General features: G+C 36.4%; 1 protein-coding gene across 5 annotated transcripts in view; it reads right to left on the bottom strand.

Moving 5' to 3' along the window:
- KLHL2 (kelch like family member 2) overlaps positions 1 to 27,929 on the bottom strand; it is a 60,107-nt gene that overhangs the window by 1,394 nt on the left and 30,784 nt on the right. Inside the window, exons 5-15 of one of the 5 annotated variants that reach the window (XR_012650542.1) lie at positions 22,441 to 22,603; positions 11,757 to 11,866; positions 10,202 to 10,318; positions 9,034 to 9,183; positions 7,955 to 8,072; positions 7,112 to 7,309; positions 6,244 to 6,345; positions 5,160 to 5,288; positions 4,512 to 4,594; positions 717 to 4,253; positions 444 to 555 (exon numbers count right to left, since the gene is read on the bottom strand). Coding sequence is in view for 3 of the 5 variants with exons in the window: in XM_075028993.1 (XP_074885094.1) it covers positions 412 to 555; positions 717 to 857; positions 5,160 to 5,288; positions 6,244 to 6,345; positions 7,112 to 7,309; positions 7,955 to 8,072; positions 9,034 to 9,183; positions 10,202 to 10,318; positions 11,757 to 11,866; positions 22,441 to 22,603 (1,372 nt within the window). In the remaining 2 variants the exon portion in view is untranslated. Of the gene's footprint in view, positions 1 to 411; positions 556 to 716; positions 4,595 to 5,159; positions 5,289 to 6,243; positions 6,346 to 7,111; positions 7,310 to 7,954; positions 8,073 to 9,033; positions 9,184 to 10,201; positions 10,319 to 11,756; positions 11,867 to 22,440; positions 22,604 to 27,929 lie in introns of those variants that run through there. The other 4 variants (XM_075028993.1, XR_012650541.1, XM_075029005.1 and 1 more) reach the window with 4 other exon arrangements.

Genomic DNA, 27,929 nt, shown 5'->3' on the forward strand with positions numbered 1-27,929 from the left:
ATCCTTAACATTCTCTTACATAACTCATTTGAGAAACTACAATTATTGAAGGAAAAGATTCCTGAAACAGCTCTTGTTTTCTAAATATCAAATCCCAAAGAACTTCTGAATTGGACCCCCGTAGATTGAGATGCAAATCTCTTGTTAAACAAAGGACTGGTCATATCAGAATCATCTTTCTGACTCACCACTTACATGTTAAATCCCTCTTGAGTACAGTTTAATACCATTCTTCTCCTTGTAGTGAATACTTGAAGTCATCATTCAAAACGTACCATCAGATTCTTCATACCCATTCTAGTATCTTAGGTTTTACCTTAGACAGGACTTTGTTTGGATGCTTTGTGAAATTTCTTATCCTAGCTGTTATACTGTAAAAAGTCTGTTTAAAAAAAAAATTATACACATTACCTGCATAGCTCCTTCCTGTACTCATACAAGATGACACAACTGTCCATTTATCAGTTGTTGGATTATAATATTCCACTGTTGATAAATTACAGGAACCATCATCTCCTCCAACTACATACAAGAGACCATTTACAGCACAAACACCTAAAAAAAGACAGGAAACCAATATGAAAATTAGCAAGTGGCTTGTTCACCCCATAAAAGCATGGTTTCTATTCCGCGACATCATGAAAGCAGCGGAAATCCCAGAATATGCCATTTACACCAAATGATATTACCACTTTTAAAGTAATTGTTGCATATACCTGCATTCCTTCTGCACATGTTCATGTCTGCAACCTGCTTCCACGTACTGGCGACGGGATCAAACACTTCAACACTTTTTCTTACCAAAGGACCATCATGACCACCTACCGCATACAATAAATTGTTTAACACACCAACACCTGTGAACATATGAAAATACTCAAAATTAACCAGAGAATGGTTTGACTGACACAAAGGAAAAACAACAAATATTATGTCCACTAACATAAATCCTTCACATCCAGTCAATGTTAGGAACTATTTCAGAATGCATTAAAGCAAAAAGACAGTAACTACAGCAAGACACTGATAAAATGTCTTGCGTGCCCATCTACCATATTGCAGCATACAAAGACCAGAGCTGTTCTGCAACAGAAGATTTAGAAAATTTTGGACAAAAAATGATGTGCGGGAAAATGAGGATTGTTGAAATTTAGGACTAATTAGAAGTGACAGTAAATGAGACAGTGTGCTCAGCCAGCATAACAGAAATCTGACAAGATGATAAAGCGTAAGTGAATTTTTAGAAAGTAAAAACTGCAGTACAGAGGATAAAAGCTGAATGGATAGACATTATATAATAGGGATGCTTCCACTGAAGTGTTGAAATACCTTGTAAACATACATATGAAACAAAAGTAAACAGTTCGATTGAGCACCGTCCTCCTCCAGGATTTGGAGAACACCACCAAGCTTCCTTGAACCAAGCTTCAGTTATCAAAATATCCAAAAGGATATTAAAGGGTCTTCTTTACTCCTAGGGTGTCCTTTACTTTACAACAAAAGTTTATCAATCTGTAAGCTTGGGATGAAGGAATAAATAAAGCTAGTCTATACCTACTTGCTAGTTGGGCTGCACACATTGAAAAGATGGTAACAGAGGAAGCGGAAAGGGAGGCCTGTTTATTTATTGCTCACTTTATAATGCACTATTATAACCCAAACATAATAGATTTCAGAAATGTAGGGGTTTTTTTCATTATTAAAACTTGTGAGTGATGGACCATGAAGACAACTGAAAAAACACTACTATGAAAGTACATTGGGAAGTCTAATATATGTCACATTTAAGATTATGAAACTCAAAGCTGAGATACAGATTTGCAAATACAGTTCTTAAAGGGTTCCATGAAAAGGGCACAGCTTAAAATCTTTATTAAAAGGGAAACAGCAAGCATGAATGCAAAAGATCAGTTAAGTCCTTCAGGAAAAAAAAAATACGGGGTTTAAAAAAAAAAAAAAAAGAGAACCCGGAGACATTAATAGCCAGCTGAAATATCTTTGAAAACATATCACTAATATTGTATGTAAGAGCCATTCCTATACCAGGAGAGAAACGACTCCTGCTGAAATAACTAAATTTTCTTTAAAAGACAGATTTTAATAATTAAAGGAAGACAGGAAGGAAACATGGATGAGTTAATTGGTGCTGCAAATCTGAAAAATAGGACACTCGTTTATAATCATGCTATCTAATGCTTTATCAGTGATATTCACTACTAACATTTCCCCATATCCTTCCCAGTTAATTTAATTCCTCTTTTATTGCTATTATTTCTAGCTATCATGTCACAGTATAGTGTGACAGCTTTTCTTTCTCCCACTCTGATCACACTTTATTAGACAGGATAATACAACATTCATCTTTTGTAGGATTAAACATTACAGAGCTAGAAGGAGGGCTAAGATTTTTAGTTTAAATACGTGATGCGATATAAATCCCCCCACCCAGGCTTTCTGTATAGTTACCAACCTTCCTATTCAGTGTGTAAAGTTTTCCCTCTGTCACATTGCGATTTTTTCTTTGATAGCTCCTTATTTTTAATAATGTCCTCCGTTCCTCTTTGGTCCTTCATTTTCCCTTAATCCCACACCCAGTTTCCAAGTCCTACCTTATTTCTTGCTCCTTCCGTCTGTATCCTCTTGTTGCCGTCTTCTGACTTCTCCTTTCTTTGTTATTTTTCTTTCCTGCCCATTTTTCAGGACCCTGTCTTATATCTCTCATCCCTCCCAAATGGCCTATATCTGGATCTGAAGTTCCTCATCCCAATATGTTGCTGGAAACAGATCTGTCCCCGTATTGATCAACTGAGAAGCAGTTGGTACTAAAGAAGAGTAACTGAGGGTTAACCTCTGAAGTTGCTTTTGAATGAAGCTGAAGCAGTAGGAACAGAAGAGACAGGCTTAAGTTCCTTGAGATGACCAGAGATCCAAAGGTTTAATACAGGAACAAAATTCTCTTTAGTTAGCACCCATACCACCACCAGGACTGATCATCAGTTGAAACAGTTCTGGTGGTTTTGGATATTTGGCCGCTACAGCCAAGCTCAATCAATAGTCATGATCTTCACATTACCACCCACTCCTCCCCCATGCAAAAATATAATTTTCCATGTATTTAACAGAATGGCACAGAAGAATGTTTATTATTTTACTCAGTTTTATGAATCTGAAATAACTGACTACATTTACTTTTCCTCTCCATGTTTTTTTTTCTTTTTTTTTTAATCAGAGGACAAGGTAAAGGGCAGCAGAGAGTTGCGTAAACACAGTCCTGAACTCTGGGACAAGGGGAGGGAGGAGAGGGGCAGAAAGATCCCGGTAGTTAGTGTGTCTAAGGCACTAAATTTCAGAGTTATAGAAGTACTTCAACATTTTTTAAAAAAGATCTGAAAATATCTAGTGTATAAATAGGCTATAAGCACAACGATAGTTTGCAAAAACAGTGTTTAAAAAAAAAATTGCTGAGATAGAATGGGTGTGCAGGCAGATTGCAAAATGAAGCTTTGTCACAACCCACCAACACTATTTGTCTTTATAATGATACTTGTAATTTGCCCATTTTATGTAAATATTTTCCTCAAAACTTGCCAATATTAGACAGGAGTATTTAATGGTACCCTTAGTGCAACTCTGGCCAGTTTTTAATCCAGAATTTACTTCCAGGGTGCACAGACTGAGTAACTGGAAGTTTCACAAGACAACTATGTTTGCTTGAGATAGTGTATCATGTTTCCTTCATTAACATCATAGTTTTAGTTTAGAAACACAATCAAAACATTACTTTTAGCAATAAGAGACATATCAACTTGCTGTTTTGCAGAGGGTATAATGGAAGTATCACAAACTAAGTATCTTCATTTTAGTAATGATTTTAATACTTCTGTATATTCTTTTGAAATAATTTGGACTTAATTTAAACACCATAATACAGATTAAAGACTGTTCAGAGTTAATAAAGAATAATGGAAGGCAAGATGAAAAGTTGGGATAACTATTAATCATCTACTGATCATACTAGAAGTCCATCCAGTTTTATTTGTAGCAACATCTCTTCCAATTATGAAGCACATTAATGCAATCACCAGTAGATATTTGAGGGGTGTTGCTAAAAAGCACCATTGAGTACTTGGCAGAAAAGTGACTTAAGCAACTGAAAAAATAAACATAGAAAAATAATATCATGCAATTTGACTTGAAAAAGTCCATGGGAACGCATCTAGAGAAATAAAACAACTTCTGCGAGTTGAAAAAACCTGAAATACCAAAAGACAAATAGAGGACAGTGAACAGTAAATGAGATTTGAGTCCATAATACAAATAGATAATGAAAATGCTAAAGTCAATTTGGAGCTGTGGAAGCATCATTCCATTAAACAAAAGCAGAATACCACAGACACTTTTGATGTCTTTAAAGAGAAATATACATACTCAGAATCACAAGGAGGAAAAAAAAAATCCACAAAAAAATAAAGAAGGGATTTTTAAGATTATAAAGAAATAAATGGAGGTACCTTGGCTAAATGATAAGGAAGGATAACATGTAGTAGCCTATACATATCCAAAGGATGTAAACACCAGGTGATGAGAAGAATTACTGAAGATGAAACAAAGGGTACATAAGTGGAAGTAATAGGATGAAACCAGTAATATAAACTTAAGAATGAACAAGGACAAAATTTCCTACAGTGAATCAGAATGCAGAACACATCCTCCAAAGAGGTGGAAATCTAGTCACAGTTCACATGTAAAGTCAACCTGAAAATGCTATTAGAAAAATCCCTACACTGGCAAAGAGACATCTTTGAAGAAATGACATTTTTTCATCCTGGCCATGTAGACTTTGATACTTCAGTATTTAGGTGATGTTAAATTGATTGTCACAATCCATGCATATTAATCTGGGTGTTAAAAACATCAGAAGTTATGGGAAGAAGAGGAATATGAAAAGTGTGAAAAAGCGAGGAAAGATATTTACTATTAACAGACTGAATCTTACTCTGTAGGACAGTTCTGTATTTATAACCCGCAATATATCAGGCATTAAGACTAACACATTTCATAAGACTCAGATTTTAGCTTACCTTTTATATTTTTAGATACATTTTAAAACCACAGATTTGTTTCAGTTTTACAAGGATAGCTGATTCTTGTCCACTCACCTGCTCCACTCCGTCTAGTGCTCATTTCTGCAACATAGGTCCACTCATTTGTATTAGCATCATAGCATTCTACTGAACTAAGGCACTGACGTGACGCCCCATCGTAGCCACCAACAGCATACAGTTTACCTAGAAGAGTAACCAACAGAAACCTACATATTTCTAATGCACACAGACTATACTGCTACACGGGCTGAGGAGAAGTCATCGTTCTCTCAATTAGCTAGTAATCAGTACCTGTCGTCAATCAGTTATTGAGTTTCTATTTTGTAAATAGTTTAATATAGTACACTATAGTTCTTGTCATTTTTAGGATGTAAAAGGCAGCCAGTATCTAACAAGAACAATGTCAGTCAGAAGGTTTTGAATTGCCTCGCTGAAATACAAAGGTACTTTACTGTGCTTTTAATTAAGAATTGTTCAAAAGCAAGCTAATTCAAGTATGTCCAACACTGGAAGCTCGCAAATAGGCTTCCTTTCTAGGTGTCAAAAATATCTAAAATTCAGATGAGAATTACTTGTACAGTATGCATTTTCTGATCAGAAACAGCAGTGGTTCCTATGCAGTTAAAACACATGCCCAAAACTTTTACGATCCAAGAGCCAGCCCAGGTCTGCATTGTGCAATCAACATCCAGGCTATTCACCACAAAGCTGACTTGAAAGTCATCAGTTTTCCTGGCACTGTCCTTGAGATCATCCCCAGCATACAACCAGCAGTCAGCCTCAGATAACAGTTGACAATACTGCAGTGCTACATCACTAAAGACCAATATATAAGGTCATCACTTCAGTAACTGGGCTCTCCAGCTTTGCTGACATGCGTAACCTAGAGCACGCATGCTTAGCGAGCTTTTCCTCAGTTGGCCTCAGACACAGTTGAAGCTCTGAAAAAAAGTTTAAAACAACTATGCTAAAAGCTGGTCAAAACCAAGTAGAACGATTATGTATTGTTCATACCATTTGAATTACAAGGTTGAGCAGAAACATAAATCTGAAGTATATTTTCAAAAGTGAGAAAAGGTAGTAGCATAAATGATTGCATTTCCCCCCCCCTTCTTTTTAGTATCATTTGTCAACTTACCTCCAACAACACCTACACCAACACTACTTCTTCTTGTGTTCATTGGAGCTACGTGAAACCACTCATTAGTCTTTAAGTTGTAAACTTCAACTGATGATAAACCTATGAAGACAATATAGCATTATTCTCTCTATAAATCTAGGTGCAACGTACTGTCTACCTTCTGAAACGTACCTCTCTGAAAATTCAAATTACATCATTTTAAGGACTGTTACTTACTGTGCAAAAGGCACAGCTGGTGTCCTTTAGATAGCCAATTACAGTCAACCCATTCTTAGTGTCTGAAAATGGGCAAATTAATAAAAGCTTTTGTGGAACTCTGAAAAATTCTTCCCTTGATTTTTTTTTTCCTTTCTTTTTAATTAAGTCACAATGCTGTCTCCTACATACACTTCAGTAATAGTTATTAAGGAAAAGAATCATCTGTGCACAAATTGTCTAATGCATCTGTGAAGAGAATGAACAGTGTATGTCCAAAGCCTTCTCACAGGTCAGAGAAAGCTGTTTGTAATCCTATTTACGGTACGTGAAAATGCACAGGTATATTTCATATGCAAACAGGAAAAAAGGTACCAGGTAATTTTTCTGCTCAGATCTTCCATGAGTTAAGGACTCTGTCTATCGAAGGAATACTGAAAGGGAACTTGTCAAACATTCACTAGTCATTAAGACTAAACTCTTAGATGGAGCAAACAGTCCATTGTTCAGGTAGAAGGATGTGACCACTAAAGCACATTCCACACCACAAGATGCCAGGGTATCCTCATGCTTGGTTTCATCGCAGCTTCCAGGAAAGAGACATTCAAATTTGATACAATTATGTCAAGAGTAGTCAAAGCTAATCAGCAGAGTATAAAGGCAAAAATACCTGTACTCCCATCAAATCCTCCCACAGCGTAAAGAAGACCATTTAATACAGCTGCTCCCAGTGTGCTTCTCCTATCTTGCATATTGGCAACGCTTGTCCACTGGTCCTTCACCGGATCATAGGAATCTACTGTGCGAACTCTCAAAGAACCATTGAAACCACCAACAGCATAAACCATGCCTCCCATGTACACCATTCCTAGAGCAGGGAAACAGGGAGGAAAGGTCAGTGCTTTAGCCTTGTAGTCAGTTAATGGTATTCTGTAGTGTTCTAGGTATGCAGATACTTGACACAATTTACAGTACTTGCTACACTTATCAGGCTTTTGACAGTGTCTTAGAGCCACACTTCGTTCAGATTAAATACTAGAAGTTCTGACACTTTTTGTTACTAATAGCTCACACTTCTGAATATCATGCCTGCTGAATTTCTTCTTTCTTAGATATCTCAGCGGCTTTAAGGTCACATTTTCATATCTTTAGTATCAGTTGGTCACTTCTTCACATTCTTCATCTCATTTAATAATAATTAGGTATTTTAATAGTAAAATTAGTTATTATAATGCAGTAATATTTAAATTTATTTATCTTCCGTATCTATGGGAGGTAAATAAAGCAGTTTATTCTAGAGATTACAAACTGAAGCACAAATTAAGATCAAGTTATCAGACTTGTATTGTTCCAGATTAGGAAGTAATTCAAATTTTAAGGATGATCACTGAAGTCAAGGCTTAGCCCTTGTCAGATAAATATAAATACCGCTCCAAAGAACATACAATGCTTTATACAGATGCCTTAATTCTGAAGCATTACCAACCGCAATAAAAAACTAGGCATCATTTACCCGCTCTACATCTTCTGGAAGGCAATTCAGCCACCTGATGCCAGCGTTCTTCTTTAAAATCATAGCATTCAACACTGCGAATTGCCTTTGGTGCCTGTCCTCCAACTACCATCATCAACTAAAAGGGAGATAATAATATTTATTAATTATTTGCATATATGAGAGCACCTGAAAGATCAAAAAAGTGTTAAAAAATAAAACAAGCTGCTGTACAAGCAATAATTAAAGGACGATTCTCCTAAATAAGAAATACAAGTCTCGCAAACTAGGCAAAATTCATTTTTTAAAAAACACATGCAATTTGTAATCATTGTGTCCAGAGGAAACATCTGAGATAGAAAAGCAGGAAGCAACTAGAGTTTAGGTAGAGCTTCCAGGAACGGGACAGATCCTGCTGTATCTTCACATCCTACTCTGACCTCAGGTATGAGAATTCAGCATCTATGATGTTCAACGGAACTGTGACCATCCATCACAGAACAGCCTTCTCTGGTTCCTTTGAGAGAAATGTGCTAAATCTGCTGAATGGAATCTCCTATTCCATTATTGCACTTGCCATAACAGTACTATGAGAAAACATCTTTACTTCATTGGAAAGAAGATAATATCTGATGTTTGTTCTGTTTTCTTCTTCTAAAAGGAAAAGCCTGTATTTAGTTAAAAATGGAATAAATGCCCCAACTCAGAAGCATCAGTCTCTGTTAGGGTTGGGTTTTTTTGTTGTTTGGTTTGGGTTTTTTGGTTTTTTTAAATAAGCAGGCTTATTTCTCTAACACCAGGCCTATAACTGTATATTTTTCAAATGCTGAAGAACTTACTAAAAAAACTTCTTTTTTTTGGGGGGGGGGGGGGGGAACGGGGGACTGGCAGATTATGAGCGTAGGGGTTAGGTGGGAGACTAAAATATCTATATCACAAGTAGTATGGAGTACAAAGCTAATCACTGGTTATAGTTTTGTGATAAATAGTTCTGGTATGAAAATTTTTATTGGAATACCTCAAGTGATGGTCATGTTCTCATCAAATCTGTTAAAATAGAGTTTGAAGAAATAAGTACATTGGAAAAATAAGGGTCTTACTTTTGGAAGGCTAGCAGGTGTTCTCAATTTCGTTCGAGTGCTTTTCATCAATGCTCGTTGCTCTGTTGGTAGCAAGTGATACTTCATAGCTTCAATGAGGTAATCTTTACAAGCACTGCTGTTCTTAACCAATATTTCTTCTTCAACTCTCTGTTTATTAATAGAAGTTTAACAAGGTCTGAGCACAATAAGGAAGTAAAACACAAATAATCTGAAATGTAATAAAGCCTGTGTTATATCACACAAATGCAGATTATTCTGATTTTTTAGATTGTAGTTTAACCACAGTTAGACACGAGTTTATGTGATGGAAATATGCAGTCACTGAAAAAAAAATGTTGATTCTCTTACTAGTTAAGTAGAAGTAACAGTGTTAGGCAAGGTAAATCACTTCCTCACAAGCACATTTCTTAACTTTTCAAATACAGAGAATACAGAACACTTCAAGGGGAACGTGGGGGAGAAGAATTTAACAAACTAGTAAACCACCCCACAACAATAAGAAACCACAACAGCAAAATGAAACATAAAAACCCACAAAAGCAAAACAAAGAAACAAAAAAACCCCAAAACAAACCACAAAAAGTGGAGGAAATTCATATCACAAAATCAGAATTTCTAAAATAAACACCTACCAACCTGCTACTACACCTACTAACCAATGCTAATAGTGAACTGGTATTTTCAACCTTAAGTATTTGACCTGACACCTAAATATTCAAAATGATCTTATAAAATTTGAAAAAATGTATTATATCTGAACCAGGTAAAGAAATGTTTCCTTTATCAGCAAGTCCTAACCAATTTAAACAATAGATTAAATTTTGAAATTTAAAATTCACTTATGAAAAGAAGTGTTATATCAAATATCATATTAAAAATGAAAGCTAACCTGATCTCAGCTAATTAAATCATTTGGATTACTACTGTAGAATGACAAGTAGTCAGCCAAACAGATAAATTACTTATATATGATATCCTCTACGTGGCAATCCCTCATTTGACTGCGTGTGTGCATGCACGTGCATATGTAAAGGTGGCTGTCTATTTTTACTATCAGTAACACACTACCTTACTCTGTTGTTTAAATTTAAAATTATCCATCTGGCATTAAAAAAGTAAACTGAAACGTTCACATGCAGAAGAATTAGTATTCCTTTTTGCTTACCTGAACTAAATATTCGCGGGAAAGCAAAGGCAGCCGAACATGCTCCATCAGGCGTGCCATTAGCTCCTGCCTTACATCTTTGTCATGGTTTACCCACGCTATCACTGCTTCAAATACCTTCCAGGAAACAAACAAATGCAAGTCCCTTGACTTACAAATTCAGTAGCATGAAAATATCAGTGTGCCTCCAAAAACAGTTTTTGCTTATACTAAAATTCCTAACATGAGAAAAGACAAGAGCAGTTACAGCTCCCATTATTTCCATAAGTCACCCACTACAAAATTCTGAAAATGTAGTAGCCAGTCTCTTTTCTGTCACTTCTCTACTGGTGTTTCAAGGATAGCTGCACTACACTGACAAAATGCACACAATAATTTCACTGGTACTGAAAATCCAATAAAACTAGGTAAACAAAGAACACAGCAGCAGTGATATTACAATCCTAAGACTTCCTTTCTTGGAAAACTGACCTGCCACATCATCACTCAAATGACTTATCATCACTGAGTCTTACTAGAAGAAGTGATCCCACACCTAGTTTCTCCTCTATTGCACAGCAGCTCATCATACACTAGAGCATTAAAACCTTAATTATGCTCCACAGAAGCAGCATCACGTATATCAAAATCAAAGTGATAAAACCGGACCTTCAGGGTATTATGAGAACAGGAACATAACCTTGCTAGTTGTTGTTTAAGCAAATAGTTCTGAGATTCAAAGTTTCAAAAATGTTTTAACATGAAACACTTCCTAGCCATACAAATCAGTATTCAAACATGTTTTTGAATACAATTTAGCCTCATTTGAACAGAGGTGTTAGTACAACTACATACTCTTTGGAAAAAAGAAAACCAATATATTTTACATTGATCACAACTGGATTAAAAAATGAATACTTCTACAACCTGAAAAACCATTAGAGGTTCAAAGAGATGCACTGGGTTCACTGAAGATCACAGTTTCAAAAATTGCTTTAAAAGAATGAGATCTAGCTAAAGGTGAGCCAACACATACTTAAACTCAAGTTTGGTTATACCAAGCTACCTAGCCATCTCCTTTGCAACTCACATTTGTTCGGTTGGGCTAAACAGTCCACATACATATACATACAGACTTTTAATACCTATGTGGGCCTGCTGGTTAAAGTTAGTAGATGGTGTATGCTTGCTCTTCAAACTACTATTTTTGAGTTAGTTACACCTTGGTAAACCAAACTCCTGTATATGTGATTCACAGCATGTGTTCTGTTTGTTCTGCCTGAAGATGAGAAGGAATTTCCATTTAATTTCGTTTCAATTTTTTTCCAAAGAACAAAGGGTTATGTGATTTAATGCAGTTTTAGGATTTTTAAGAATTGAGGTTAATTTTCAAGATCACTTTTGAGAAAAATCCTTAACACTTTGGGGAAAAATCCTTTAAACATCAGCACAATACATGCCTAATTTCACTGAGGAAAGAAAGAACACATCCAAACAAGTGTGCAAGAGCAGTAAGAACAGGCTCGCACTCTCACCCAAAAGGATAAAAATAATACTGGGATACAGATGGTCTTACCTTCTCTTCTGAGGCAATTGTGAGCTTGTCACTGGATATAAGACTGCACACCTGCTCTACACCAAGGTTGAGGTATTCTTCACTAAGTACGACATCAGAAAAGTGTTGTTCTGTTTGGAGGAAAAGTAGTACTCTAACATACAGTGCTAAGTGCATCCCACAACAAGCGTTAAAGCAGCAGAGAAAAAATAAAGGAAAACAAGTAAAAATACATGCTAATTTCTCATATCTAGAAGCAATACCTTAACTTAAAACATTTTATATAGGTTAAAGCTTGGTCTCACAAACAGCTTTTATAAAAAATAATTGATATATTAAAACACATTATACTAAAAGTAGCAATCATAGCAATTTAACATTTTCAGCATTCCTTCATCTGAGTACTTGTCCTTGACAATTACTTAAATCCCATTTTGCTAACTTTGTACACACAAATACAGCAAAAAAGATTCCAGAAAAAGAATACGCTCTCTATGCTGTTGACAAACATGTTTTGAACCTGCAGTTCAACACAAACAATGACTGATTCATTAGAACTAACCAGCAGTTTTGCAGTCTAATGTAGATCAAATCAAACAACAGGTCTGGATCCTGTTGCATCTCTCAGAGCTTCTCCAACATCATAAAAATATTACATACCACAACCTCTACAATGTGTAGTTTTTCCTCTTTTTTTTTTTTAAATGCCTCGACTTAAAGTAAATAAAACTGGCAAAATTCAATATTTTAGTTGTAGAACCAGACATTTTCTTTTAACATAGAGCATGTATCTTTATCAAGTTGTTGTTCAGTTATTCAGTTGTCCTCTCCCTTCCTTAAAATTGCTTTATAAGCCATTCAGCTGCTTTAAAAGTAGCTCCATGCAGTTAACTGTTACTTTTCCCCTCTTCAGCTATTCTTAACAGAAGTTAGAAGGGACAGCTATTACCGGGAATTTAAGAATTCACTCAGAATAAGTAAAAAAAGGTCATCAAACATATTCAAACTAAAGAACTTTTTAAACCTTTTTCTAATGCTCCACTAGTGCTACTATACTTAAGACTCCATGCTTGCATGCTTGACAAACTGTCTTAAGCTGTTAAAAAAAAAAAGTTAAATGCTGAATTCTTCCAGATCAAGAAGTCTAAATTTTTCAGGTCAACTTTGCAGGGTACAACAGCTTTTTTGCACTGTACTAAAGACTAGAGAGCATAAAAAGACAAATATAACACAGTATAATTCTTGTCCTTTATCTAGTTTAGCATCCTGTTCCTTGGAACAGGCAGTACAAATTGTTTCAGACAAAAGTCCAAGAATATATATTAAAAGTATGACAATAAAACCTCCTCTCATAAAAGTCTCACTATAACCATGAAAGATTAGAGAATGGTAGCCAGAAGGATATTTTACCTTAACCACATTTTACTAAACAAAACAGAGTTTAGTAAGATGCAGTCCAGTCCCCTTAAGTCCTGTTAAATTCTTGCCTTTAATACTTTCTTATAGTAATAATCCCACAGTCTCATTGAACAAAAAGCCCAACATCTAAATTTAACACCCAGTTTACCATTAATCAGTTTTCAATTAATATCCCCATGTTCTAATGCTGAATATGATGACAGGGAAAGCTGCACCCTGTCACTCAAAATCATTCACTATTCTATATTCCTTTTTAGCCTTCATCTCTAAAGTAGACAGTCCTCACCTTTTCAGTCCCTCATTCTACCAGCCTTTTCATTCATGCAATCATTATCACTACAAGTCCCTCCAAATCTGCAGCAATTTTTATGATGGACAGGTAGTATTTTCTGCAGTATTTCAGGCAATGGGAGAGAAAGGATAAGTAGAAATACTATCCATTTTTATAACACCACCATTACTTTTCCACTCCTTACAAATCTTCATGTCTGTTTACTTTTCAGACTACAAATATGCAGTTTCGTAAGCTGAAGTAGAATTTTCGGAGGTACGCTTATGGAAATAAGTATTTATAATATATTTCTAAATATATTTATAATATAATTAATACATTAGTTTTATGATAAACTCCAAATTTCATGTGACAGTACTACAAAACAGCATGCCTGACTACTCAGAAGCTGAGTTAGGAAGCAAGCAGAAAGGGGAAGCAACGCTCATCCAAATCTCAAACAAATCTGAGGTTCAGAAGCCTTGTTCATCTTCCCTTGAGAAAGCCAATCCAACAGTGGATCACATCCAACAGGATGCGCTTCATAAACTGGAAATACGTAGTTGATTTTATAGACTCATATATAAAAGCCTTGTTTTTTAGACCATGTCATAAATCTAAATCAACTTTTAAAAAGGAAGAGATCCAGCCTCTAAACCAGAAGAGCAGAAGTTGAGAATTTTCAAAGTAATACAATGAATGTGAGGCTGTTTCCTGTTTTCATGCTAGAAAGAGAACTGTAGAATAAAATCTGAAAAAAAATAGACAATACTTGAACAAAAAGTAAGACTATTTTACTGGATGTCAGCCTCTGTGCTTAAAGTATAAAACAAGGCATGTGGCCAAGAGAAGACAGAAGAGTGAAAAAAATGAGAAATTAAAAGAAACTACTTGGTCAATAGCTACAGGTTCAGGTTCTCAAGCAACACCTGGAAACAAATCCTCAGCTGAAGGAATTACAGGAAAAATAAAAAGAGAAATACAAGAGTAGCTTGCTGTATAAGTTTTAGTCATCAAAAAAAGAGGTAAGGTGAAATCACTTGTCTCTTAAGAAGCAGATCTCTTGTTGTCAAGGAGACCATTCTAACTGATTGGTAGATAACCTTTTGGCAGAAGCCAACTGAAATTACAGCTAAATGGATTACTCAAAATAATTAAAAACTGAAAAAGAACAAGGAAATGCAAAAAAACCAATAAAATGTGCCAACAGCAATTTATCTAAAGCTGTTCAAGTGTTGAAGACAGAAGGCATTATTTTATTCTATATAAAAATAATGCTTATAAAATTCAAACTTTTTGCTTCCTTTTAACAAGGAGGATATCAGCATCTTTGAATTAATATGATTCAGTACCAAGAGTTCCAAAAATCCCGCTTAGATCCTTTTTTTCCAATAATGATGAATGAAAAATAATATTGTGGGGGTGTGTGTATTTTTTTGCCTTCTGGGTTAGGATGTATATTATCCCATATAATTGCTCACATCCTGAAAGCTTCAATAATCTAGAGATATTAACATCAAACATCATGAAACTTATGATGACGATTAAATATTTCATGCATCTGTCCCCTGCAAAATCTCAAATTAGCTTGGTTTTTATTTGTTGCATTAGGTAACATACTTATTTCTTCATGAACATCTCCTAGATAAGCAAACAGATAGAACTATCTGGCTGGAAGTTTTCATGAGAGAATAAAATACTTACTTTTTTCCAAATCAGAATTTTCCACACAGTGTGCAACTTTGACAAATTCGTATTGGAATCCTGCCCCACTTCTTGACACTTTACCCAGACATTGAAGCCAGCTGGCTCCAGAGTCAGGCAGCCTGGAAACAAGCTGGCTTAGGAGCTGCCGAGGCTTGGCTCCCAAATTCCCACTTCCTAAGCAAGTAGAATCCTACTTCTTTATTATCAAAACTAAAATCTGCCTTTAAAAAAAAAAAATCCCTTCCATTTTAGGACATTTCTAAAATATCTGTTCCAATTGCATATGAAAAACAGATTTTCACATTTTCGCAACCAATAGAGACAGTTTCTATCTGAATAGCTGAAGATCTGTCCTTGTCTGCCCTGTACCAGTAGGATGAGACTTCAGCTTCAGGGACAAACTAAAAGGACAGAAAGGAAGTTCTTAACAACATGAAAGGGGCTAGTAACAAAATCTTTGGAACTATAATAAATGATGCCAGCGTGGAGAGCACAGGAAGATAATAGGAGCTGTAAATGCTTTTTTTACCCACTTTTTGAGTATTTTTCATTATGAGTCTAGAGATGTGTATTATGCACGCACACAGAAGCAGTAAGCACTTGACCTACCTCTTCTATCCAAAAGGCACATAGTCTTGCTGGCCATAAAGATATTGACACTAACTTTATATTTTTCAATTACATAGGAAGGAAAGCTACATCTGAAATCTGCACAGGACATTTTATGCTATAAACATTTCTGGATTAATTCACAAACACTATTTCACTCATTTATGTACCTACAGTCAGACCTTCTCTGGCTTAATTGCCTTTTCTAAATGGAATAAACAAATACAGAAGTAAAGGTCTGCTGAAGTTCCCTCAGATTAAAAACCTTTCAGAGAATCATGGTGGCCAAAAATAAAAGCCTGTAAGCCATCTTCTCCTTTTTGTTTTATGACAGTGGCTGTTGTCAGTGTTTGTCTCTGTGTATGACATTGTTGAAGACTGGCTAAATTTCTGTTCCATCATTAACAGGCTTCTGTCATTTTCTAACATTTTTCTGAGGTGTTCCAGCAGCTGATGACTCTTAATATCCATTTTCAGAAATCTTTTTAACATTTTGTACACTTTCAGAAATCATCTTCCAAAGCCACATTAACACATACGAAAAACATGGCCAGAGCTTATCAGTGTCAGAGGCTGCAGCTGGAAGAAAAGGAAAACCCCCTCATATTCCCTAGATCTTTGCATGACAGTAATCCAATGTATATTAGTGTGTGAAACAAAATATCACAATCAAATATATTGAGTCTTATAAGTGTCTTTTGTATAGCTTAGGCCAACTATTTCCATTCAACAAAACAGATGATATTTTTTATAAACTAAACAGAGTACCTGCATCTTTCTGAAGTGATAATGCTATAAAACCAGCTAGAACTTTGCAGAAACATAGCTTCTTTCTGAACTGATAACCTCTTGTTTTAAAGCAATGCAGAGCATGGGAGCTTGGAAAGATCTAAGCCTTACGTTCACTTAAAAGAACAAAGAATTTCTCAAGCAGATGAAACAAAAATATTTAGCAAGAACTAGTTTTTTAAATTATTTCTTCAATTCACAATGTCACATTGTGATTTTTTTTTTACTTGGGACAAAAGGTCTTTGCTAATGGCCTAACACAAGGCACTGGTCAAGCAGGAACCCCAGTCTTATTACAGAAGGATAGATACCAGGTGGAGAACCAGCAGAAGCTAATCACTGCAGAATTATATTTTTTTAAAAGTCTGATTTACTTGTCAATTTTATGCTTAAATAACTGCTTTTGAGAACACCATGAAATTCACAGCAGCCAAGGTAACAGAAGCATAGCAACAGACATTGCTACTCAGAATAGAATCATAAGAACGATTCTGCTAACTACGCCCTTTCAATCTCATGCATACAAATGTACACAAGAATAGTCTACAGAAGACAGGCATGCTTCCAAGTCTAGTCAGGGCTCAAAGTTTTAGACTCAGAGCACCAAAATCAAGAATGCTGTATCCCACAGTTAAGTACAACACAGCAATTCTTGCTTCGCAACACATGCTAAGATTCACCAACAAAAGTTTCTTCAACATCTCCTCAGCACGATGCTAAAAGCCAAGAAAGTTTGCTGTGTAAAGCTGGTCCTCAAAAGACACTTCTTCCACAGGCAATCCAATGTTTCCAAACCCCGTACCAGCCTATGCAGTGAGTGGAAGTACATTATTATTCTTTGGTTATAACTAAGAAATATGTCAAGGCCTAAGCACTGAGCAAGTGCCTCTCTAATCCAAGATGGCATACCCCTCTTCATTAAAAGGCTTTACCTATCTATCTTCAGGTTGTACATAACATTCTGACAACTAGAAAATGCACCACATTCTCAGGAAAAACTATTTTGTGAACATCCTCTAAGACTACGTAAGATGTAGCCCAGACTAAAACTGAGGATGTACTAGCAGCGCTCATGCCACGTACTCTTTGTAGGAATCATCACAGAAAAAGGACGAGAGGCCTCAGCTGTACGTAGTCCCTGACTGCGAGTGCGATGAGACCCAGAGCAGAGCTGCTTTCTGGAACATCACAAGAACAGGTAGCATCTCAGAAAGTTTAATTGCAACAGAAGCTCATTCCAAGTAATCTGTATCAATTGTCCACTATTTTCAGATCTCTCGATAGGCATCGTAGATGCATATAAATGACTCTCTTAAATTATAAAAATCTCACACTCTGCTACAGGAGAGCCAACTCCACCATAGGATTATGAAGCTCCAATTTTAATGAAAGTTGGGTTTTTACTCCCGCTGGAAGAAGTTCCAGAGTTTCACTTTTCTAATAACTTCTGATCTACATCGGCATCCATTTGTTTTTATGCTATCATTGTCTATTAGCAGAAATATCTCCCTGCCTCTCTTTCCTAAATATAAAATAGCAAGTATAACAAAGACTGGGAGAAGTTAAACACCCAAATGCTTTTCATTTTCTCTAGCAGGGAAATATTTTCACTGCTTTTTCAATCTAATAATCCTCTTCTGTACTCATTCTAGTTTCTGCAGCCTTAATCCTGAAATATCTGCTCCTGGGAGTTCAGCTGTCTGTGATACAAGGCCTAATTCTGAAATGGCACAGCCACATATCTTTGGCTCAGACTTTTGAGAAAAATTTTTCAGTTGTAAGAAAAAGCCTTGACAATGTACAAAGAGCCATTTGAGATAAGAACAGGGAGAAAAAGAAGCTATGATGGCCAAGATACAGGCAGTAAGAAGCTTGAAAATTCAAGAGGAGAAACATTGACCTGAAAAGGTATAAAACTGTACAGAAGAAAAATAGGGAGTCAGCAGACAGAAATCCAGCAAGACTAATGATCAGCCCATTCCAATGAGAAACAAAGGCCAGTCCTTCCTCCCTGGATACTTTTACCAGGAGTACTGAGCATTCTGGTGCTCAGCCTAGTAGCTTGCAAGTCCCAGGAGGACCAACAAATAGCTTCCTTCTCCTTTTCACTTGCCTGTGTCCTGCTTGCAGAGTCTCTCCGAGCACAGCAAAGAATGCCTGAACCAAATGACCCAGAGAGAGAGGGTTACAAGTTAGACCCAGCTCCTGTGCTCTCAAACACATTTAAGCAATATTGCACTCAAGGTCTTGCCAGGGTCTTAGATTTTATATTGCTAGAAAGTAATCTACATAAATATTAGCTTCAACTACTAAATTGAACAAAGATTGTTTAGAAGTAACTGAAGTAGTTTAGAAGTTACTAAGGCATAGTCAGAACAGAAATTAGAAAAAAAATCAAAATTAAGCAACAGCTATATGAAAATGTGTTCCCTAAAACACTAAATATCTGAACAGTAACTCTAGTTAATAAGTGTACACCTTGCTTCCTATTGTATAAAAGGTCAAAAATATAATGGCTTTTTGGATTTGGCATTATATTACTAAAAGACAAAAAGATTTAATTAGAACTTTTTTGCATAATAGTTTAAATACAATTATCACAAAGTCATTCAGTCACATACACATTACAACTTTGAGTAAGGTAAGTATTACAAAAGCTAGTACTTTCAAAACCAACCTGAATAGCTTTTGAATTATTTTTTTTTTAAATGATACATAAATAATTTGAATACAATTTCACTAGACTAAAAACTTCTGAGTATGGCTGATTTGTATACCTCAGTTTAAGACAGCAACCAAGGATTCTGTTGACAGACACCTAATCGTATGAGTTTGCTGCACTTCTGTTTTTTCCTGAAACATCCATTCCTGATAGAAATACTATAATCTCCTGGAAGGGGGGGGGCGGTAGACAACACCTAGACCAGAAAACAGATTTTCTAGGAATTAAGGCAACTGAAAGCATTCATCAAAATCCTTCTTTTTATGAGGTCTAAAATTACTCAAGGCAATAAAAAACCTATTATTTGGGCCTAGACATATGAAATGAAGCACTTAGCGCTCTGTTTCAGGAAAATCTCCAGTTTTAAGTCTGTACTAACTGTTAATGATGCTAATCAGTCACTGTACATTTTAGAAAAGTTATGAAAAGCAATACAATCATATGAATTTTTTCTGCAGCCTTATCAGGATATTTCATTTTTAATTCTCTTTTCTATATTGCTCTCATACTAAGCCTGCCAGAGTGCTAGGGATTAAGGAAGGCAGTGCAGAGAGTGCAATGCAATGAAGTAGCTCACACCCTGACTATGCACAGCATATTTATCTCAAGAGTAAGAACAGAGTGTGCACTGCTTTAAAATTCACCACAGAGATACAGCAAAAACACAGTAGGAGTTGAGCTGGCAGCTCATGGTATGGGCCAGCAGGACTCCAAGAATATGATGACAAAAAGGGAAGCATAGACGACAAAAGTGCTTTCTGGAGGAATTTGACAGAAATGGAAGATTGTTTGATTACAGAGAAAAAAAAGGAGGTTAGTTCCAAGCACAAAAGTAGTAAAGAGAGATATGAAATAAAAGACTCAAGTGAGAGTAATTCTGCTGAACTGGAAAAGCCAAGGATGAGAAGTTGGAATTTGATCCAGGGGGAAAAGAAATATTGCAGAAGTAGTAAAATGACCTTAGCAAACAGAGAGGAAGTTATGGCAGAGATGGATTTACATTGCACCAAAAGGGAAACATGATGTAGAGCAGATCTGGTAGGGAGGAAAGGAAAAAATAGAGGAACACACAGCTCAGTAGCTGAGAGAAAATGGCAGAGGAGAGTTAAAGTTGTCAAGTTTACAAACCTGAATGACTGGGAGAACACCAGTGACAGAGGAAGACAGGGAGAAAGGAAAGGTGTTTAGATGGAAAGCAGTTTGGTTTTGCTGAACCTGAAGTAGAAATGAAACATCCAAGAGAGACTGAAAAGACAGGAAAAGATCTGTGACTGGGCAGATAGTGCAAGCTGCATGTAAGGAGGCATGCCTGAGAGTCCTGACAACCCGTGACTTCTGAATTTCCAAACAAATTTGTCCTACTCTCTGAATATTCACTGCCAAAGCTCTAATCAAACTATACTACTTCGCTGGCTAGTAAGTTAAACCCTGTAAAAGAGGGCGTTTTTATTCACTACAAAAAGCTTCCATTAAAAAGTTAATTCCTCAGTATAACGTCTTCAGTCTTGACTCAAGCATCAAGACCTCAAGGCACTCTACACACAAAAGAACAGTAACATCATTGCTACCTGAACAAATTAAAAGCCTTAGTTTTGGTCATAGTGTTACGCTACAAACTTACAAGCTTACACAATGTGTTGCTTACTTTTTAGTCATCTACATTTCACAACCTTTTTTGGCATCAAGAACAGTCAAACAAGGTTTTAATCCATTATGTTAAAAATTACCAATTTAGTAACACACTCTCTAAAACTACATGCGTATCGGTTTCCAACAGCAGAAAATGTATTTGGAATATAAAGAAAAAAGAAAAAAAAAAGGATTTTAGCCTTCGCAGAATAGTAGAAATGTAAGCTAGAAAGAACTTCAAATCATCTGGTTTTGCACACAGACATGATTTAGATCAACCTAAATCAGAAGTTAGTCTTACCAGGTTTTTTACAGCTGCCTAACAGTGGAAAGTCCGTAACTTCCACAGACAGCTTGCCTGACCTGTGTTAGTTGGATTTTTCCTTAATATCTGAAACGACTTTAAAAATACCTCACAAGTTAAGCTTACTCATTTTCAGTCATTTTTACGCACAGGAAGATTTGCATTCCTTCTCATCCTCCTAGCCTTTTAGTTTCTTGACTGAAAGGACTCTCTTCTCTCAGTCTTTGTCATAGGTCAGTCTGTTTTCTTAACATGTTCATGTTAGACTTCCTTGGATTCACTTCAGCCTGCTGGCATCTAACGATTCAGCATTCTCCTATCTGAGGCCTCACCAGCATCAAGAAAAAAGGAATAATTGTTCTCCCTTGTCCCCATCATACAACACTACTGTTACTTCATCACAGAATCAGAATTGCTTTTTCATTCACAACAGCAATCAAAACAAGAACCTAATTTTCAAAAATGTCAAGATTTGACATGATCCAGTCCTCTTACAGATATGAATAACACAGTCTTTAAGATGACCATGACAATGTACTTTCAGTAATAAAATTAAGAATTGCATGAATGTTTTTTTCAGAAAAAAATGTGAAACAATCCAATGGCAAGTGCTCTTTACGAGGAAAGTAGAATTTTGTTGGTTGAGCTATACCGTTAGTTAGAAGATGCACCTCTATCTCCTTGGTGTCAAGGCAGAAGAATGAGACTACACGTACCCTATATAGTAGGAAATTTCAAGTCTTGGGCTAGATGAGTAGCATTTTCAGAAGACAAGTTGATAACACAATACTCATGGTATGTTTCTTGTTTCTTAGCCAGTGCAGTACAGGGGCTACAGATAGCCCCCCTTGCATGCCCTTGTCTTCTTTCTTCCCCCATGTACTTCCTACAGACTTTGGCTTGTGGCAGTTGCCAGAAATTTAATTCTTCTTTCCTGATTTCCTCCCCTAAGTGATGGTGCAAAATTTTAAACACCAGGCTAGCTTCTTTCTGGATTACAAATTGCTTGGACCCTGTATGGCCCTGATAGGCTGTGAAGATGCTGCCCCTTTGTGCTTATAACTATGTTCCAGACGGGAGACTTCATTTCTCTTAGACATTCATATCAGGTGCACTCTTTGTCAGAAGATACATGTCTGCAATATCCTGGATCAAATTTGGTTTCCTCTGGGTGGGGTTGGGTGGGCATGGAACCCATGTGTGTGTACCTGCATGCACAGATATCAAGCTATATGCTACACTAATGGTAACTTGCCTGCATATGTGTTGGCCTTGTTCAAGAGATCTGTGCATGCATGCATATCAGCAAAAGCACGAATCCCCAAGCAGTTGATAGGATGAAGCTGGGATTCCAAAAATTCACAGCAAGTCCTTTTCACATCCTGCAGTTGCAAGAGACCAGCTGCTGGGAGCAGTACCTGTAAGAAGCAACACGTGATCAATATCCCAATTCACTTCTGATCTTATACAAGACTACTCTCAATATTAATAAACAAAACAAAATAATCCATTAAAAAATAAGACTAAAACAGAGAGGAAAATTTCAGCATTATGTGACTGAAGAACTTAAACCCCAACATTAACGTGACTTTACCTCCCTGCAAATACCATTTAACATTTAAAATAACAAGCAACATCTCTACCACCGTGTTCACTGGCAAATCATTCCATAAATTATAATTCTCACACTCCATGTAAACTCTTCCCAATAGTCATTCACAAGTTCCGTTCTTACTGTTCCCAACGCTCCATAATTACATCTCATTTCCAAACCTTTAGCATTAGATATTTCTTTAAATCAAAGTTTTCTAGACCATGATAGAATATGTAAATCTTATTTGCATGCAAGCACTGGACATTGTACCACTTTTTAGCATCGATAATAAGCATTTTTATGCCACTGATTCTAGTAAGGACTCCAGCTTCCAAAGAAGTCTGTGACCTTCTTGGAAGAACAACAATTAAGGCATTTAAAAGCCTGAGAACATAAAATATTCTGTAACTCATTAAAAATCCGTATCAATAAGGAAATAATGTAAATGACATATTTGTCCTTCAACTTCCACAAAGCAAGCAAAAAGTAAAGAAAAATTTTAAAAACTGTATAACATACACTTTATTTGCCCACTAAAACTTAAACATGAGATTTAGGTGAACTATAATTGTGCCTTTGAGCAAAATTCCATACTGCTATCTACAATTTCTTCTTCACAATATTTTCATTTTCTGTGCCTTTAACAGTAACTTTAATAAGACTTCCATTTTAGAACATTCAAGTCTGAAATTAATGTTAGCTTGCATCTTCAGTGGATGACAACAGGCAAGATTTTAACATGTCAATCTTGAAACTGTTCACTTACATATAGAGAAAACATATACTACAGGGCTGCATCAACAATAAGTAAGCAAAAAACACATCAAAGGCAATGGCTGCACTACTGTTAATGTTTGCTTTTAATTTAAACAATTACTTGGGTAGAATTAAAGAGAGTCAAACAGGAAGAAAACTGGAAGAATAAAAAGAGAGCTGAAAGAGCAGAATAAAACAATTTAGAAACCTTACACAGGTGTGTTACATACACTTACTACATGAAAGCTGCAGAACATACTTCTACTTTATTGCTCTTTGGAAGAAGTTTTAGTCTTAGTAACTGTCTGTAGAATCAAATATTTACCATCATGTCTGTAAGCATCTACCTACTTGGCTTCTAAAGAGCTACTGTTATTGTTTACTCTTTAGACTTTTTTCTTGAAATAAAACTAACAATTACAACCCAAACTAAAACAAAAAGGACTTCAGGTGATACAACCTTGTAAAGCTAATGTCTGCTTTAAATTTCATTTTTGGGTCCCGCTTCTGCTATTTATGGCTGTTCCTCTCCCTTGAGCTTGCCATATATGGAAGCCTGTTTGAAAGCCAACTTTCTGTTCCTCATGGTATTAATCTCTAATTTGAAGCAATAATCCACTATAGCATCTGTTTTACATATTTGGCTATCAATGTAGACAGTAAGAAGGAAAGATCATACATTTAACAAGAGTTTGCTCTGAATATCAGCTGCTAATGAAAGAGAAATGAAGGAAAAACACAAAGGCATTTGCACTGAGATACACAGATTGCTGCTAAGCAAAATAACTAAAAACTAGTTTAAATCTTAGATAATCCTTGAAAATATCAAATAAGTTTAACAAAATAAGTGGATAAGGTCTGTATGTAATAGGCACAAGTGTCACAAAGTCACAATTCAAAACAAATTTAGTAAGCTTAAAGGTTACTAATGACAAGGTTAAAACAGTACAGTGACTCATTTTATTTTAGCATACGTTTATGAAAACGTGCAGATAATATTAGTAATACAATTTCCATTACTAGAACTACAGTATGATTAGTTATAACAGCGAGTAGATAACTCATTTGATAGTGAATTCTAGGATAAGATATGATCATGAAATTACATACCAAAAAATCAAGGCTAGAAATCCAGTACAAGTATCTATTTACACAACTTGTCCTAATGAAGCAAACGTTTCACACCTGCTTAAAAATTCAGTAACTAATTCAGAGTCCTAGATAATTTTAGGTATGTTATCAGTATAGTTGAGCAAATAACTCTGAGAACAATCCTTGACTGCTTAAATGGATTCAGTAGAAAAATATGTAAATCATCGAATCAGTGAACAAAATGGAAAGGTGAAATTTGAGAACAGTATGCAAAAAAGAATTTAAGATTTGTATGCACAGGCACACTGACACACTTGCTCGCTCACATGAACAGTAAAGCAATGTTACAAGAACTACAGGATCGCTCTTCATTTTGGGAAATTTACATCAGTCAAATCATTGTAATTGAATTCGTAAAGGTACAGATTTCAATACATTTTAGTTATCACACAATAAGACATTTAAATATAAATATATTTACATGTATTCAGCTACTAAAAATGAAAAGAGGCAAGTGCATCAGATTTATCCCATTGAAATTATACATTGGGCTTCGGTTACTAGGCAACAAAAGCTGTGATAACATCTAGCTATTTCCATTTGTACCTATAGAACTGTTAGCCTAAGAGCTGTAACAAACTGTATTTAAAAATACAGTTTAATCACAGGCAGATTCACTCTGCTGAAGCCAGGGACAGAAGACATAGCGGGGGGAAAACCCTAAACTCCTCTCAAACCCATAAAAAAAAAAAAAGACTACATTAAAATTGCTGTACAGATTAAGTTTAACTACTGCTGACTCCAAACTGGTAGGCTGTAGCTCAGATTTATTTCCAAAAATAGCCAGTAGAGGGTGTCCTAACTTTCCTTTAAAGATCAAAAATACTTTAATATGTATACCACTTTGTACTGCAAGAAATGCAGAGGGGGAAAAAAAAATCATCTTCAATTGCTTATTCTGTGAAAACATATCCTCATCACAGCGGTTGTTGTTTTTATAATCAAAGAAACTGAACAGATTATTATTACAGATGGCAAGTAAGAAATTACGTATTCTCTTTTTTGTGTCAAAGTCATGGTGATGAATCTTGGAATGACTGCTGTATTTCCTAGAGCAGATCATTTAACCCTTTGAAGTCTTTGAAGACTACTCCCTGGTTATCTTCTCCTGGTTCTCCTTCCTGCAGTGACACTCCTATTCCCAAAGCTGTGTGCACCTGCCATGCCAAATACACCTTTCCAACCACACTGAGACAAAAAGGACTGTGACCAGGTACAAGTATTTGTTCTAAAATCCACCTGCAGGGTCACCTACATAGTAAGGAAGGATCCACTTAAGGCCCTAAACTCGGGTCCCCGTTTTCACTAGAGTAGATTCAAGCCCTTCAAAATAACCCAGCTACGTCATCAACCTGTATCTGAGGCTGCTGCCGTTTCTTGTGGCCCTACAGCTTTTCACCCTCTTTTTTTCCAGACAGCATCGTGACTCCATTTACCCTTGTGCAGCTGGACATATTTACAACATGTGACCAAAACATACATGTATTGAACTCCGAGGCGAGGAGCAGCCAGTACAGGCAAGCACCTCTCCAGTTACACGTGACCCATCAGTTCACAAGGAACGTGTTTACAGCAGTCTCGGAGCTACAGCCTGCGTTACCGACCAACAAACCCCTACAATGGAAGAAGGCTCAGAGGACATGGGCAAGGGTGATGAACTCAGGGAATAGATGTAAGGAATGAGCACCAAGTGGCATAAAGCACTCTGAACTTATCTCAACACCAGAGGGACTAGCGGGTAACCTTTGTTTTAGATATATGGCTGTACCAGTGAGTCAATAGGTTGTGTAAACAGCCTTCTCCAAGATAATTAGTAGAGTGTAATGTCTTCCTCAGCTAGCAAGACCTGGGGGTGGTGTGTGTGTGCTATATACACGGCTTAGCCCAACATAAAATATAAAAACTGAACAACCAACAGAAGGAGCTCTGAAGGGAGAAATAGGCTTGAGATGGCTTTAGCCCACATATTCCTTCCTGGTGAACTGGGGATGCCCAACATCCTGATAGTGGGCATACAGAGACCAGTAATGGGAATCACTTTTGCATGGTGGTCCAAATGTATATTGCAGTTGCTGTACCATGCTTGCATTGTCATTTCAGTATATTGCTGTATCTCTCTGCTAAATCAAAACACAGGACTATGTAGCACCAAGTGTCTTCAAATCAGTAAATTTTATATCAACCATTAAACCCTCCTCATGGACTATCTAGAAGCAGCTAGTGAGGGAACCTGCCCTGGAGTGCCTCTACACCAGACAAGGGAGTTCATCCTACCCAAAGGCTGCTAGATGACCTAACGGGCATCCCTTCACAGCATATTTGCTTCACAAGTTCAGTGCTACACTCCCCTTCACACAGCCCCCTGCTCCCACAAGTCAGTACCACTTTATGCAACACATAAGCTTTTAGTAACTGTCCTGCTAGTTGAGAATGGAGAAACAAGTCCAGTGGAAGGGGCCACCAAGATGATCAGAGGGCTGGAGCATGTGATATTACAAGGAGAAGCTAAGAAAACTGAATTTGTTCAGCCATAAAAGAGAAGACAAAGGAGAGATCTTATTACTGTCCTCAACTATCTAGTGGGAGGGTAGAGAAGACTGAGCCAGACTGTTCTTCAAGATGCACAGCAGTGGGACAAGAGGCAAGTAGGAACACAGGAAAATCTGACTGGAAAAAAGGAGTTAGGTTGGTTTTTGTTATTTTGTGTTAGTTGTGGGTTGTTGTTTTTTCAAACCATGAGAGTGGTTAAGACCTAGAACAGGTTGCCTCAAGAAGTTGCAGAATCTTCATGCTTGGAGATACTAAAAATTGAGTGGACAGGCCCCTCAACCTGCTTTAACTGGACCTGCTTTTAAAAAGCTCAATGCAAAGTAAAATTTAAATTGATTAAAGCTTTCTGCCTGCTGATTTAAATCAATTTGATTCAGTAATTTTATATCAATCCATGCTATCATCTTTGCACTCCTCTTTGTACTGACAGATTCTCCTAGCCAGAACACATTGTGCTACCTGCAGCATGAAGATGCTTAAGGCAATATTTTTAAATTTCCTGGAATTTCCTTAAGATTTCTGTCACGAATTCTTGCCCAAATTCAAATTGGTACCCAACAACAATGCATTAAGATCAGTATAATCCCAATATGAAAAAAATGAAAGAACCTATTGCAGGTTTTGGGAACAAGATCCCACAGCATAAAACAAAACCAAAATTTCTCAGAACCTTAAAGTATTTTGCAAGCAAA

Source organism: Buteo buteo, chromosome 1, assembly GCF_964188355.1.
Source record: "Buteo buteo chromosome 1, bButBut1.hap1.1, whole genome shotgun sequence".
NCBI lineage: Eukaryota > Metazoa > Chordata > Aves > Accipitriformes > Accipitridae > Buteo > Buteo buteo.